Raw genomic sequence first — 15038 nt, forward strand, 5'->3', positions numbered from 1 at the left:
GCAAAAGATTTCTTAGCTAGAGTGATCTTTAGTCTGATGTGGCATAGCCACGATTGCACTTCAACGGCCCTGCTGAGAGTCTCTATTCCAAATTAGTGCAAAGTGATTATTTGTTGAAATAGTTAATTATAGTTCCCCAAAAAAGAAACCATTTTAAACTTTAAAGCTACATAGAACGTAGTTTAAGAAACAGTAACAAACACAGACCACTGCAAGGCATGCCTAAACGGAGATTTCAGCACTAATATTTATTATGTTTCATTAAAATGAGAAAAATAAGTCAAAGACAAGAACAGAATGTGATTTGTACCCTATATGCTCTCTACAGCTACCTGGAAGGAGGTTGTAGCGAGGTGGGGGTCGGTCTCTTCTCCCTAGTAACAGGCGATAGGACAAGAGGAAACGGCCTCAAGTTGCGCCAGGGGAGGTTTAGGTTGGATATTAGGAAAGTTTTCTTCACCAAAAGGCTTGTCAAGCATTGGAACAGGTTGCACGGGGAAGCGGTTGAATCGCCATCCCTGGAGGTATTTAAAAGACGGGTAGATCTAGTACTGGGGGACATGGTTTAGTGGTGTTTTTGGCAGCGTTAGGTTAATGGTTGGACTCTATGATCTTAAAAGTCCCTTCCAACCTAGGCGATTCTATGATTCGATGCCACTAAAAATGCATTCTTAGAAACCAAAAATACCACACACACAAAAAACCAACACAAAAACCAAGCGGAAACAAAAACCATAGAGCATAAAGCATGCTGCCTCTTAAAATGAGGTAAAACAAAAGCAGATTTGGGCCAAACACAACTAAAGACTGCAACAGAGGAAGCGACAGTCACGGACCAGGGGACAGCTCAGACCGGCGGTGAAAGAGGGCTGTCCGGCAGCAGCCGCGGTCCCCTGCTCCGGCTCCTCCACCAGCCCCGAGCTTCCCGGAGCGGCGGGGAACCAAGCGGGGCCCGGCGGCGGGCCGCGGGCGGGCGGGCGACTGACTGACAGACCGCCCCGCCCCGCCCCCCGCTCCCTCTGACAGGCTCCCCCGCCTGTCCATCACCTCGCGAGAGCCCCGCCAGGGGCGGAGCCCCCACCCTCCAATCAGAGGCCCGGCTGGGCGCAGTGGGCGGGGTTCGACCAGGCTCGAGCGCGTCGCGGGATCGCCGCGGCCTGCCAGACCCGCGCGAGCGCCCGTGGAGGGAGGAGGCCTTTGCGGGGCGCGGGTGGCTCTGGGCGCCCGAGGTAAAGATTCGCTCCGCTGGTCGCCGGGGGCCCGCGGGAGCCGAGGGGCGCGGGGGAGACCCCGGGCTTGGGAGAGCCCGTCTGGGATCCGCTCCCGCGCTCAGGCGCTGTGCTGGTCACCCCGGGTCCTGTGCCGCGAGGATGCGTAAAGCGTGGCGGACGGATCGCGCGCAGGGTCAGACCGCGCCGGCGCAGCGGTGGGGACGGGTCGGGCCGAGGGACACACCGCAGCGCCGCGCTCCGCGCTCAGGGGGGAGAGAGAGGGAGGGAAACTCCGGGCCGGAGACAAAGGGGGGGAGCCGAGCCGGGAACATCCGGGTCATTCGCTGCCGCTTCAATCCGGGACACGCGCGGGTGCTGCGGCCGATCACGGTGAGGCCTGGCCGGGCGAGGGGCCTGGCGCGGCGCGCAGGCGGCCCCGGGCCTCGGCGAGGGGGGGGGCCCGGGCTGGCGCTCGCCGCACGGGGCGCGAAGGGGCGGGGGGCGCGGGCCGGGCGGCTCCTGCCGCGCCGTTGGGCCCATCGTTGGCCGCCCGAGGCGGGCTCCGCGGCTCGCCCCCGGAGGTCTCGGTCGCCGCGGGCCGAGTTTGCCGCCGAGGTCTGGGTACCAGCGGGCCTGCGCCGAGCCGTCCCCGCCCCGAAGGTTACTACCGCGGAGCCGGCGGGCGGGCGACGGGGTGCCCTGAGCAGGCCTCGGACGTTGGCCCCGTCCCCGTCGCAGGGCCCGCCAGGCCAGCGGCCTTCGGCGGAGGCAGGCGGTGCTCGGCCCTGCCGCGGCTGCTCCGGGCCGGGTTCCTCGGCCGGGCACCGAGACCCATTGCCGCGCGGCTCCTTTTGTTGTTCTTGCGGCTCCGGTAGCCGTTCGGCTAGTACCGCCTCTGCTACCTTTTTCAGGCCGCAGGCAGGAGGAGACTTTCCATTCCGGTCCAGAGTTAGCGTGCTTCGATTAAACCTCAGCTCTTGGCTTTCTCCACCTTCTGAAAAGTAAAGTTTCTCTAGTCTTGGGGCAGACTACTCCAATTGATAATCTCTTCCTGTGTCAGTATTTAACCTGCAAAGTAAAAGTGTGAGGTTAGCAATGGTAATGCTTTTTTTCTCTTGCTGTTTGGAGTTAATAAGAGCTATTGAAAGTTCTTGAGACTTCAGGAGCATTGTTGTTGATGTATTTAGAGACTTGTCATGGGTCAGAATTGTGGGTGTGATTGCTGTTCCTCTGGCACAGGAGTGCTTCTTTGCAAGACTTGCTTGTTGTGTTTGGAAGTAGGTTCCCTCATCCCTCTATCAGAGGGTATAGATGGGTAATGGAACACAAAGTGTGTACCTAAGATAAGTGTGTTGGGTTTGTTTTGTCCTTTTTTACAAAATATGTAGTAGTAACAGCAGCAGAGGCAAACTACTGAGTAAATTTGGAAGTTTCTGTTAATTTTCTAATGAGTTGATAGCAGTAAAAGGGACATTGCTGCCTCTTAATGCAGCGGTGTGTTTGGGGCAATTAAAACCAAACAAAATGTGAAGACTGATCTCTGGTTTGTGTGGCCCCTGCAAGGTAGGGTTGATATACTTCCTCAGGTGCAAAAGTTTGTGTTCTTTCCAGTGATGTAGCGCATCTTTGGACTTCGATTCTATTTAATAGCAGTAAATTTCTCCAGTGAAGAAAACAAATTAGGTGCGATATTAAAAAAATCAAAAACAAAACCATAAGAACTGGGGAGTTTGGGGGTTGTTTGTTTGTGTGGATTTGGTGGTGTTTGTGGGGTTTTGCTGTTTGTTTGTTTTTTTTAATTTTGACTATATCAGGTTAATAGACATGTCTTGCATTTGTGAGGTATTTAAAAAGCTTACAAGAGCGAAACTTAACATACAGATATTTGGGCAAACTGTTATTCCAAAGGAGAGAGAGGAGCCGCCCTCCCCCCCCCCCAACAAACAAACAAACAAACAAACCATGCACATAAATTATTGAAGAAGATAAAACTAGCAATGAGAATATAGTATCTTCAGGTTTAATGCCCACTTAGTGTCTCACCCTTTCTGCTACTCCATAATTTCTGAGGCTGAAGTACATACTGAGATGAACAATCTCTGTTTGCCCTATCTTAAGCTCCAGCAGAACTAAAGTTAGTCTTTCACTGAAGAGCTGCTGGAGAGTATATGTTAGCAATTTGTTAATAGATTGATTTGCTTTTGAGGGGGTGCTTGCCTAGTGGGATCTTAATTTTTAAAGTGGGCTTTCAGTCATCATTGTCTCTAATCTACTTGGTAGTAGTTTGTGATGAGGTTTTAGATGCTTGTCTGCCCTTGTCAGGGTAACTGAAGCCTGTGTCTCTCCTAATTTCAGTAATTTTGGATGTAGTCTGTCAGTGCTTAACTAAGTCAAACGCCTCAACATTTGAAAAGGTATTCACAGAACATAAGAAAATCTTCCATTTACTAGGGCACGGCATAGTGCATAACCAGCTGCAAAAGCAAGCAGGATACAGAGCCTGAAAACTTGGGTTTTTTTCTGTTGAAAAGTTACTTGATTGTCAATGTTCTGTAGGATGTACGTTGTTTGTGTGCCCTCTGAGAAGCTGGCATTTCCCTTGAGGTGCATGTAATTAATTGGCTGTTAGCCACAGGAAATATAATTCAGGTATTTGAAAGCATCCTGTAATATGTTTCTTGGCAGAAAAGGTCGCTGAGTTACTAAACTATCTAAGAATATTTGAACAGTTTATAAGCACAAATAACTCAAATTATTATGGGAAGGGCAGTATTGCTGCAGTGGGCCACCAGATACTAACAGCACAATTGAAATTCTGCTGTATATTCGGTAGTTCATTTGCATCTCTGGCAAGGGCATGGGCTCACAAAATATTTAAAATGACTCTCTGTATAATTTGGTTAAGGGGGAGGCTTTTGTCTTTGTTCTGACAGTATCTTTTAAGTGGCTCCATATCTCCTGCGTGTGAACAGACTAAAATGTGAAGTGGTAGGTACAGTTTGTGTTGGCTAAGTCCTGCGAATCTTCTGACATAACCAAGGTACAGATTGATGTGTTGGGAATCCTAGAGGAATGCTGGACTGAATATAGGATTTGTGTGTGTGTTTACTGGATGTTAATGGTCCCTATTAAAAAGCTTTATCTGACATTAATTTAGTTGCTAGTTTGAAGTTGAGATTATGGATTATGGCCATCCATGCAAAACTGACTTTGAAAAAAAGCTAGGAGGAGGAATTTGAAATGCTGTCCTAGGAACTGCATAAAAAAAATCTTAATCTGATTCTTTTAAAGACTTTTAGTTAAGGTGTCAGCACTGCTAAGCAAATTTTGATGATATGTAAATATTTATATTGGAAGTGTGCTGTCTTCTAATCTTTAAAGGGTATAACAGATTAATGTGAGATGAACATATCTAGAAAACTTACATGGAATAAGTCAGTGCCTGGTAAGCCTTTTCTTTAAAGGGCATGGCAGGAATGTGTGAGATCTTAAAAACACAGATCTGTGTGAGCTATAATTCATATGGTTATAGTGGTATACTCTTACGAGTAATCTACATATTAATAGAACATGAATTTTGCACAATTCTTAACCAGTGCTTAAGTGTTTAATGGAGTGCTAATACTCCTTTAATTAGTTTTGTGAGCTTGTTTAGTGAAAAAATTCTCCTCTCCTGGCTGTCATAAAGGCTTGTTAGCTATTTGTGGGACTGAGAACAAGTTGGCCTGACTTCTCCAACAGCCAAGTATCAGCTCTTATTTAAAATGGGTAGAAGTGCAGCAGGGAGGATCACTGAAAACCTTCATTGAAGTTTGTTTTGACCACAGGGCTAACCAAACCCTGAGTTTAGATACAGTTTGACAATGGAAAACAAACTTTCGCTTTGACTGCTGTTCTGGTTGAATGGAGAATCCTCCCTTGAATTTGAAAGCTCCACGCTGTTGCAACCATTGTGTCTAGAACTGCCCTTGTGTCATATGCAGTAGCGACCTGTGCTCTACATGTTTCTTCTGCCCTCTCAGTCACCATGCTTGGCGGTTACTAAGGCAGTGAAGGTGCAGAAAGATTGTTCAGTTTATACTGGAATTGAAACCTACCTTGTGGAATGAGCGGGCCACTGGCTCTTCCTTAGCTCAGTTCTATAATGCTGTCTAGAAGTTGTATGGTGGCATCACTGTAAAACTGGGGTGATTTTGTTAAGTTCTGTGCCCGTATTGCTTTTGTGTAGAATACTGGCTTTCAATGGGAATTTACAGTCTAAAAATAACAATTCCTGTTTGCCAGAAACGGGAGCAGTTATGGGTGTTTGCCTACAGAAGAAAGCCTCTTGTGGTGTAGTAAGGAGATAGATATGTGTTTCTTAGTCGCACAAGTCTGAGTCCTCTTCCCATTACTAATAGTGTTTCATTGTCAAGCTACTGTCAAAGTCATTGCTAAGACATGGCTCAAATATAAAACATGAGGTGGGGATGGTATTTTGTAGGTCAAGTCCAGTAACTAAGAGGTTGTTGACATAGGGAAACGATGTTATTCCTGATGTTAACTTCTGCAGGGTGTGCAAAAATGTGTGTCTTGGCTATAGTAGTGAAAATCAGAGGTCAAAACATTTCCTGAGTGAGCAGGGCTTATAAACAGGTAATATAATGTGTTGTTTATACTAAAAGCAATTATTTTTGTTTTAGAGGGACTTTGAATATGTCTGGCATAGCTCTTAGCAGACTTGCACAGGAGAGAAAAGCCTGGAGAAAAGATCATCCATTTGTAAGTATGAGAACTGTCAAATTTCTGACTTGGCAGTTATTTTGGGGTTTTCGTGGTCACTTTTTTTCTTTACCCTGATGTGATTTTTTTTTATTAAATTAATTTTTCAAATAAAAAAGATGCTTAAAACTATGCAGTGCAAAAAGAAATAACTCTGTGCAAAGATAAAATATGTCATGAAGTATTCTAAGTACATCTTCTGAAATCCTCACCCTTTGGCTTTTTGCCTTAATTCAGGGATTTGTAGCAGTACCTACAAAAAATCCAGATGGCACAATGAATCTAATGAACTGGGAGTGCGCTATTCCAGGAAAGAAAGGGGTAAGACTTACTGTTGTCCTAACACTTCATTTATGGTGAACAAGTAACATAAGCCTGCTCAGGCATTACGCTGACAACTGAGAGTATAACTTACATGTAGTTTAATAGAAATGCTTGGATGCTGCTGCTACTTTAGAATCCGGGTGGAGTGGGCCAAGAATGATATTGGACAAAATATACGATGTACCTGTTCAACTGTTGGCACTGACCAGCTTAAGAATAAAAGTTTTCAGAGGAGTGTGGAAGAATCCTGCATTGAGCAAACTTGAGATTGTCTTCTGCTTCTTGCTAGGGCTTATGGTGACTTCTGTTCTTACTAAATGCTGGTTTAAGCCCTAAATCTTGAAAATCAATACTACCAAAATATTGCCTCTGCTGGTACCTTTCTTGTCCACAAAATAGTGAGACCCTTCAGTCCTAGAGAAGTGCCGCAGCACTGGTTTTTGTAGCAACGTGGAATCTCATTGCTGTCTGTTTTATGGAATTTTCTCTTTTTGTATTAGGGAAAGAAGACTAGAACTGTCTAACACTGTTCCTTTTTTATCTGATGTCATTTGTGCGTCTTTTTTTTAAATAACAAGTGAAAGGAAAAAGTGTAGAGACCAGAATTGTTTATTTTTCTCAGCTTGATCTGGTTCTAGGGGATAGGACAAATGCAAACTTTCAAGTGGAAATAATCATTAATGTATGAAACTTCTTTGATTTTGTACACTGCCACTATAACATCTCATTCTGAGCAGAATCTTGTTTCTGTTTTTCAAGATGTTACTTAGCAGGTAGAGATTATTCTTGAATTCATTTCATGCCGTTTCTTCTGAGATAATACCATTAATTACCTGGTAGTTTTCATTCTTTTGGGTCTTTAGTGTGTTGCATTGGATGTGGGACTGACTTTGTTGCTTTGCCTGTTCTACTGCCTTTTGCCAACTTGCTGAAGTCCGCTTAAGATCCCATTTCTTAGATTCTGAGAAGACAAAGTGTGTAGGCAAAACCTGCAGATTCTGTACTACTGCCTCAGTTTAATGCAGAAGGTGGCATTGCGGTTATGGTTAAACTTAGCTCACTACTTAGCTAGTTGGCTGCACAGCTCAAGTTAGTTCTTAAAGAAGCACCGAAAAATAATGTAATAGTGTAAGGAAAAACTCATCCCCTTATGTTTTGCAAAACCAAGGTTATCCCTCGTAACAGCCAGTTATGTACCCTTTTTAAGATGTCGCCTTTTACTACTTGCATAAAATCTTCATGCTACTGCTTTAAAGTTTTGTAAACCGCAAAATGGAGCAAACAAGACCCTCAAAGCCAACTTCTGGCCTCCTAGAAAATGCATCACACCAGGAAAAGATCGGTTATGCTCATGTGATTCCTGATAGAGATTTACTTAAAAAATCAGGGTTTTTACTCAAGTGAAAATGCTGTCTCTTTAACAAGAAGCAGCATGCCTTGCTCATCTCTACCAGGCCAACCAGTTGCTCTCCGTTGCCTTTGTGTTTGGAGGCATGCTGTACTGCAGTGCTTCCCCTGAGACAGATGAGTAGTTGAAATCACCAAAACGCTTTCCTGTCAGCCAGATCAAAAATTGAAGTAAAGTGGTGTCAGTCCTGGACTGGATATCTCCATTCACTTTTTTGACAGCAAGTCACTTGTTAACTACCTAGAATTTGACTCGAAGAACATCTGCAACCTGTCCGGTAATACAATACAAACTCGATGATACTGCTGTCATACTGTTACCTTCGTAGGGCTTTTGAGTGTCTGCTGTCTTTCACCCATGAGGTGTGTTGCCCTGTCAGAAAGATAGTAAAAACTTTGTTGACCATTCTGGTGTTCTACTTGAAGAAGTTACTAAAAGCGGTTTGCTTCCCTGCATGACTGAAAGCAAGCAAAATAGGAAAAGTTTATTCTGTCAAAAAGCTCCTCTCCTCTAAAAATGGATAGTTTGTCTTCTCTGAGAAGGTATGGAGAATAGATATTTCTAGTTGTTGACAACTGACTACAGCTGTTCAGAACAAGTTCTTTAAATACACTATAGCAAATGTAATCAAACTCATTTGCTTTTTAAAACACGGTTATCTTAGTATTCTATAGCATGTTTTTTTTCTATTCAAGCTTGAGACTTTGCACAATAAATACCAGCAACAGTGGAGTGCTTTTTCTTTTTTGGCATGGGTTTTTTTTTCCCTTTTTTCTTTTTCCTTCTGCTAAAAATTGGATAATTCAGGTAGGAAAGAATGAGGGTGTTCCTCCTAAGGTGGTCTTCAAACATACCTGTCTGTTCCTGAGGATAAGATTTGATCACGTATGCTGATAAGATGTGAGACCATCTTTACTCCAGTTTGTTTTAAAGAATGAACCCAACACTTACTTTCACTGCAGTGTTTCCATCGCAAGGGCAAGTTACAGAGAAGTGGTCTGAACTTACACATATAGCAAGATTTTCTGTATTTCTACCCTTCTTACCAGAAATCAGTTTGTCAGAAGATGGGCTGTTTTCCTTATTTCCAAGTAAGATGACAAAGAAGTATATATTTGAGACAAGCTTTTTGTCCTTTGCTAGATGTTTTTCCTTGTTTATATGACCCTTTTGAGTAGTGCTGTCTTACTTGGTCTGCTCCGTAGCATGGCAACTGCTCTTATCAGTGCTCTTGCCAGTTTCTGGTGGGGATAAAAAGTTGCTTAGCAATCTGTTACACGAAAAGATGGAGTCTCGGAGACTACTTGGTACCAAATGCAGGCAGGTTAGTTTAGGCTAGTGAACCTCGTATTATCTGTAGCAGTACTGCAGTGCTGTCCAAACTTTTTGTTTGTGGTTTCCTTAGCCACATTCTTGTGAGGCAAAATAGAAGACATTTACATGGGTGTATTAAGGGGCATATCCATATCCTATCTTCTCAGACTTATTTTACGAGTGAGTAAAATGGCCCCTTCCTCACTGCATGTGTGTCATGTAGAACTTTAGAAGGACTCTGTTCTTGTATGTACTGTGAAAATTTTACTTGTATATGGAATTACTGGTGATGATCCTGGCTGTTGATGACTCAGCAACGCTTACTAGCTGTAATGAAGTGGAAAAGCAGTTTCCTTTCTTCAGCTCCTTCTATAGGTAGGATAACTTGTCTCAGTCTAGACAGCATGCTACTGTGTAGCACAGTTATTTTCTACTGTGTAGCAGAGGGACATCTTGTGCTTTGCCTGAGAAACTGTGTTCTTGAGAAGTTTTTTCCACAAGTTTGACTTTTCCTTGCTGTAATCTAAGCTCTACCTTAACGTTTTATAGACACCATGGGAAGGAGGCTTATTTAAACTACGAATGCTTTTCAAGGATGACTACCCTTCTTCACCCCCAAAATGTAAGTAAAATGAATGAAAAAACCCACAAATTTATTAGAACAATGTTAAACTACTCCATGAAGTTCTACAAATGGTTATTACTTTCTTAGAGATTTTGGTTTTTAAAGGGTAGTTGCTTTTTTCTTTTTTTTTCTCCACCTGCCACTTTGCATTTAGAAAGTTGTGATGAAATGAGTTAAGTGCCCATTATAACAAAATTGGGAGGGGAGGGGGACTGCTGTGTGGCTTTCCTCAAAGTTTGACGAAAGCATCACTTGAAGTGTCTGCTTCTTGATCAGCACTCTTTGGGAACTAATAGGTAGGCATGGTTAGACTAAATCACTCTGTGTATTCTTACTGTCAAGTTGGTCTTCTAAGGCAAGAACTTTGAAAAAACAATTTAAAAAAAGATCCATCAACTTTAACCTTTTTATCAACTTGCACTAAAATATGGATCTGTTCTCTTTTAGCTAAAAATATTTAACGTTAATATCTTGAGAAATAGCAACTAGCACATCTTGCAAGTGTTAAATGAACTGTCATGCCGTAAAATAAGACGCATATGTGACTGGTAAGATTTCTTACCAATGCAGCGTCTGAGTTCCTACTGAACTTCATTGAGTAGCTCATAAGCAAAACTTATTTGTGATGTCAGACGGATTAGAAAACTGCACTAATATGTAGATATTTCATACATTGCTAAACAAGCGTTTGTTACATTACTCAAGATGGTGGCTGTTGCATTTAATTCCTGTAAAGATTAAAGAAATGCCAGAATATAGATTGAGTGGCAGAAGGAGTGCTGCACAAGCCTACCCCTTCAGTCAGTCTTGCAATGTAAGCTTGGTTCCTCTTCAGTCGGTCTTGATTATACATAAAGGAAAAGTCAAACTGAAAAGAAAAATGCTAGAAACTTAGTCATCTTTGTATGGAACTTTTTAAGCGAGGAGAGAAGAGATGAGTGAAGGGCAGTATCTTTCCTTTATATAATAGCATGTGAGGCTGTAAAGACAGTATTAGTTTAGAATGGTCTTTATCACAAAGCTGTGACAAACTATTTTGTCAGTTTCCATTCCTAAACCAGAAGATCACTGGTCAGGATGGTAGTGTTACATTGCCTGGATTGATACTACAGATGTGATGGAGTTCCTGCTTTAGGTGCAGGCTGAGCCAAGAAGAGAAACAGTGTTAATAGCTCCAGAAATCTGTGCAGGGTTTTTTAGGGTGGAGGGTGTGTCTTTGGCCAGTTTGTTTTTGTTTGGGGTTTTTCTTTTCCTGCTGATCTAAACCAACTCTCTGATCTTAGTCTTAGCACTGCATGCAAGTAATTCTCTCTTCTTCACCAGGTAAATTTGAACCACCGTTATTCCACCCAAACGTGTATCCTTCAGGCACAGTGTGTCTCTCCATCTTAGAGGAGGATAAGGACTGGAGGCCAGCAATCACAATTAAACAGGTCATTAACTATACTTAACATATTCTTAGCCCTTTTATTTGCTTTCCTTGCTTATCTGATGTGAATGCAAGATGTTCACTGTTTCTAAGGGAATGTCTCTTAGTAGTATCCATGCCTAGCTTACTTCCGTTGCTTCTTTCACAGATCTTGTTAGGAATACAAGAACTTCTAAATGAACCAAATATTCAAGACCCAGCTCAAGCAGAGGCTTACACAATTTACTGGTAAGTATCTTTGTGTATCATCTTGAAAGCTGTCATATTGCCTATAGTGGTCTGTTGCTTATAGTATATCATGCAAATGTTTTTAGGAATGATCAGGGGAATTTTCTTGCCTTCACGGCTGTATCCTGTGGAGATGCCTAGCTTGTGCTAAACTTGAACAAAACAGTAACTTCATGGTTAATAGGCAACTGAAGCTCTTAATAGCATCGCAACAGCGATGAAGTGTGAAGACTGCTTCACTTAGAACCAGGCTGAGAATCATGGTCTAGCCCAACATAGAATTCTTTCCCCTAAAGGTCAACTGAGTAGTAGTGATGGGGCATAATGATATCACAAGACCACTGATAGAGGAGACTGAATTAGGTGGCAAGTCCCGTTCATCAGTATAGGGGTAACTGACTTCTGTCCAGTAGTGCGTACCTATAAGCACTTGGGCCTGAAGGATAAAGAAGAGCTGCTGTGATTGCTTTAGGAAATACGTGGTGTTTTGTGAAAACTACATCTTCCAAAAGAATAGGTTAAAAAGTACGGAAAGCTTGTAGCTTTAGCAGAATGAAGTTTGCATTGGTTGGGAAATTTTAATTTCAGAAAACTAATTGTGAGTTAAAAGTACTCTTTTACCACCATTAAAAATGGATGGCTGATCTAAAATTTCTAGGGGTGCAAAACACTTTAAACCAATGCTTTTTGCACTGACAGCTACTGTAATAATGACTAAGATGGAAATGTGAAATTACCATTCTGGACAGAAGAACAAGTCTCAAAGTTTGAAAAATGGCATTTTATGAGACTTCACATGCAAGCTATGTCAAAAATGTCTGTTATGGGACTCTAGTGAAAAGGGAACATAGGGATGGGTAGTGTGTCTTGGGTTCAATTTAAAGGCTTTACTCAATGTTATTTTTTTAAGTAGCTGCTGAAGACTTGATGGGAGGGCAGTTAGACAGCCACAGTTGTAGGCAGCACCTTTGGGAGCCAGTAATGATGACGAAGGCCTCCCCTCTTTTTTTTTTTCTTTAAAAAAAAAAAAGCCACTCTGAGGGAATGTGGGACAGGAAAAATATACTTTTTACATGCGTAAATAGCCTGTGTGTTGTGGGTTTTTTTATCACTTCCCACATGCATATATGTACAAATAGGCTTTGCTAGTCTTGTTTCTGCTTTATTGTAAGTGCTTCTAGGAAAAAAAAGTCTGAGAATAAACTATTACATATGTTTTTTGCTACTTCAAATGTATAGTCTCCCACTTATCCTCTTCGTGTCTTTTCAACATGGGCAGTATTTCAGATGGGTTACTATATTTCTGCAGTCTGAGAGAGTATCTCTTGCTACTTTTGAGTAACTGGTTGAAGCAGCTCAACAGAGCAGGATTGTGTATGCATCTGTAATTTGGCATAGTTGATAAGTACTGGGGAAGGTGCAGTGTTGTTCAAATAGATGTCTTTTAGTGAAGTTGTTAACTTCAAGAATAAACTTTGTATTCAAAATAAGAATGCTTGTTCTCATTCTCAGGATTGCTTTGGTACTCTGTAACTTTAGCACTCCTAGTGTGCTAATGTGCTTCCTCTGTTGTAGGCATGCAGAGTCTGCTATGGCAGGCATTCTTCTGTGTGCATTCTGAGGGTGTGAGACTTAACAGCTAGGTTGTGTTCTCAGAATAAAGTTTATAAATTTATTTTATGAGAAGAAGCTAGAGTATTTTCAGTCTGTTTAGTAATTGTTCATGGATGTGACCAAAATTGGCTTAATTTCTTCATCCCCCCCAAGCTGTCAACTTCTGAGGATATAATTTGCTGCTTCTTTCTCTTTTACTGCAGCAAGCCTTCATAGCTGAAAGTAAGTTAAGTTTACTGCAAAGCTGTCTGCAAAATCTAGTCACTGTAAACTACCTTTGGCACAAGAGTAATGGTAACACATTTTTGTTTAGCTCTTGACTGACACTTCTGACAGCTAATACAAAATATGGTGTTGAATGTAAATGGATGCTCTACTAAGCTACTACCATCCCTTGTTGGCCCAAGAATAGAAAACAAACAACTTGCCCTTTTATGTGTTGAGTCTGAGGCTTAATGACTGATCCTACTTCCTTGATAATCAGTCTGTAGCAAGTATGCAGGATTTGGTCAACTACAGTGTTTTTCAAAAATGTTGAGCTAGCTTTTTTCCAGCTGAAGGTTGGGATAAACCTAACGCTGTGTCTGCAGAGATAAAGGCTGAAACTACCATACCATTACCATTTTCCTGTTTCTTAAAGAGTGCTTCCCCTCTCTTCCCAAAGCAGTAAAGATGCTACTTTAAAATCACATGAAGTCTGAAGTCCACCAGCTGTTAGTGAACTGCTCTCATCAAACACTTCGTGCGGTCCGCATACTGGGATTTACTGTTAATGACCTCAGGTCTTAACACGGGGAGTGAAGACTTACGTTCAGATGAATACGAATGCTTGTGTGTAAGGTACAGCTGGCCTTGAGAAAGAGCAGGCACAAACCGGTTTTATAGAGACTGGTGTGGTATGAAGTCAGATAGTACAATCATTTGACAACAGATAAAGTCTGGGAAGTAACTAGTTAAACAGTACCTTACTTCCCTCCAAAGGAAACTATCAGAGTAATGGTCCAGAAAAGCCTTTAATATATTGTAGTGCTCAGTGAATTCCTATCTAATGGTTTTGCCTTCAGCAATGAGTTAGTTTCATATTGAAAAGAAATAGAACAATAACTATATATTATAGCCTCCGATTCCTCAAGCTGTAATTATCCTTTCTCTCTCTTTTATTCAGCCAAAACAGAGTGGAATATGAAAAGAGGGTTCGAGCACAAGCCAAGAAGTTTGCACCATCATAAGCATCTGTCATGCAGCATCTTAAAAAGGAAGGGATTGGTTTGGCAAGAACTTGTTTACAAAACTTTTGCAAAATCTAATGTTGCTATGTAATATTAATATCCACTTAGGGGAGGGGGTTGTATGTGTGCCATTTTCCATATACGCCACTTGTATACAGTTCTAAATTTGCTGAATTGCCCCCAGTTTTTTCATACAGGGTCTCTTCCTTCAGTCTTTTGTATTTTTGATTGTTATGTAAAACTTGCTTTTATTTTAATATTGATGTCAGTATTTCAACTGCTGTAAAATTATAAACTTTTATACTTCTATAAATTCACTAGTATCTCTAGTTACTTTGCTATCTGATGCAGGCATGCTTTAAAATGTTAGAACTATATTTAGCCTCTAGCTGGCTGTATGAAAAAATCATGCCCTCCACCCCCTTCCCTCCCTGAATTTGTTTTTCTATCTTTCAGAAACTAGGTTGTTATTGCTTAAGAGCCTCTGAGATCCAAAGTCAGCCAGCATCCTTATTCTGCATCACTTCCTTTGTGTTTATATGGCGTTCTGTCTGTGTTGCTGTTTAGAGTAAATAAACTGTTTATATAAAGGGCTTTGTTTCATTTATCTTCATTAAAATGATTAAAAGACTGCCATTTAAATGGCTCTGAACACATTTCAGTGCAAGTCCTGTTTTTAAGGCCTGTGATGCTGCACTGATCTTTTGTTTAGATATTGCCTTCACTACTTTTCCCTGCCCCCACCCCAACATGAATGCGGCCCTTCTTTGGGCCCAGAGTGGTAATTGCAGCTATTCAACTCTCATCAGTTCCTTAAACAGCTTACTAGCCAGAGACCCATTGCTCACTGTGCATGATGGGATCAGCGTACTGGTGTGACCAGGGTTAACATAAA

The 15038-nt window shown here is 42.0% G+C and overlaps 1 protein-coding gene across 7 annotated transcripts; it reads left to right on the forward strand.

Moving 5' to 3' along the window:
- The first annotated feature begins 1108 nt into the window (after positions 1–1108).
- Positions 1109–14733, forward strand: UBE2I (ubiquitin conjugating enzyme E2 I). Of its 7 annotated transcripts, none has more exons than XR_008468256.1 (8): positions 1472–1601; positions 5894–5972; positions 6210–6293; positions 9568–9640; positions 10967–11076; positions 11221–11300; positions 13579–13754; positions 14080–14733. XR_008468256.1 is itself a non-coding variant. In XM_054213304.1 (7 exons), exons 2-7 carry the CDS (start codon positions 5907–5909, stop codon positions 14141–14143), a joined length of 477 nt encoding a protein of 158 aa, XP_054069279.1. In that variant the 5' UTR covers positions 1109–1229; positions 5894–5906; the 3' UTR covers positions 14144–14733. The 7 variants fall into 7 exon arrangements, 5 of the variants coding, with proteins under 5 accessions (XP_054069279.1, XP_054069280.1, XP_054069283.1 ...); XR_008468257.1 differs by having other exon boundaries at positions 13582–13754; XM_054213304.1 differs by lacking the exons at positions 1472–1601; positions 13579–13754 and adding an exon at positions 1109–1229.
- The last annotated feature ends 305 nt before the right edge of the window (positions 14734–15038 follow it).

The sequence above is a fragment of the Rissa tridactyla genome, chromosome 8, assembly GCF_028500815.1.
Source record: "Rissa tridactyla isolate bRisTri1 chromosome 8, bRisTri1.patW.cur.20221130, whole genome shotgun sequence".
Lineage (NCBI taxonomy): Eukaryota > Metazoa > Chordata > Aves > Charadriiformes > Laridae > Rissa > Rissa tridactyla.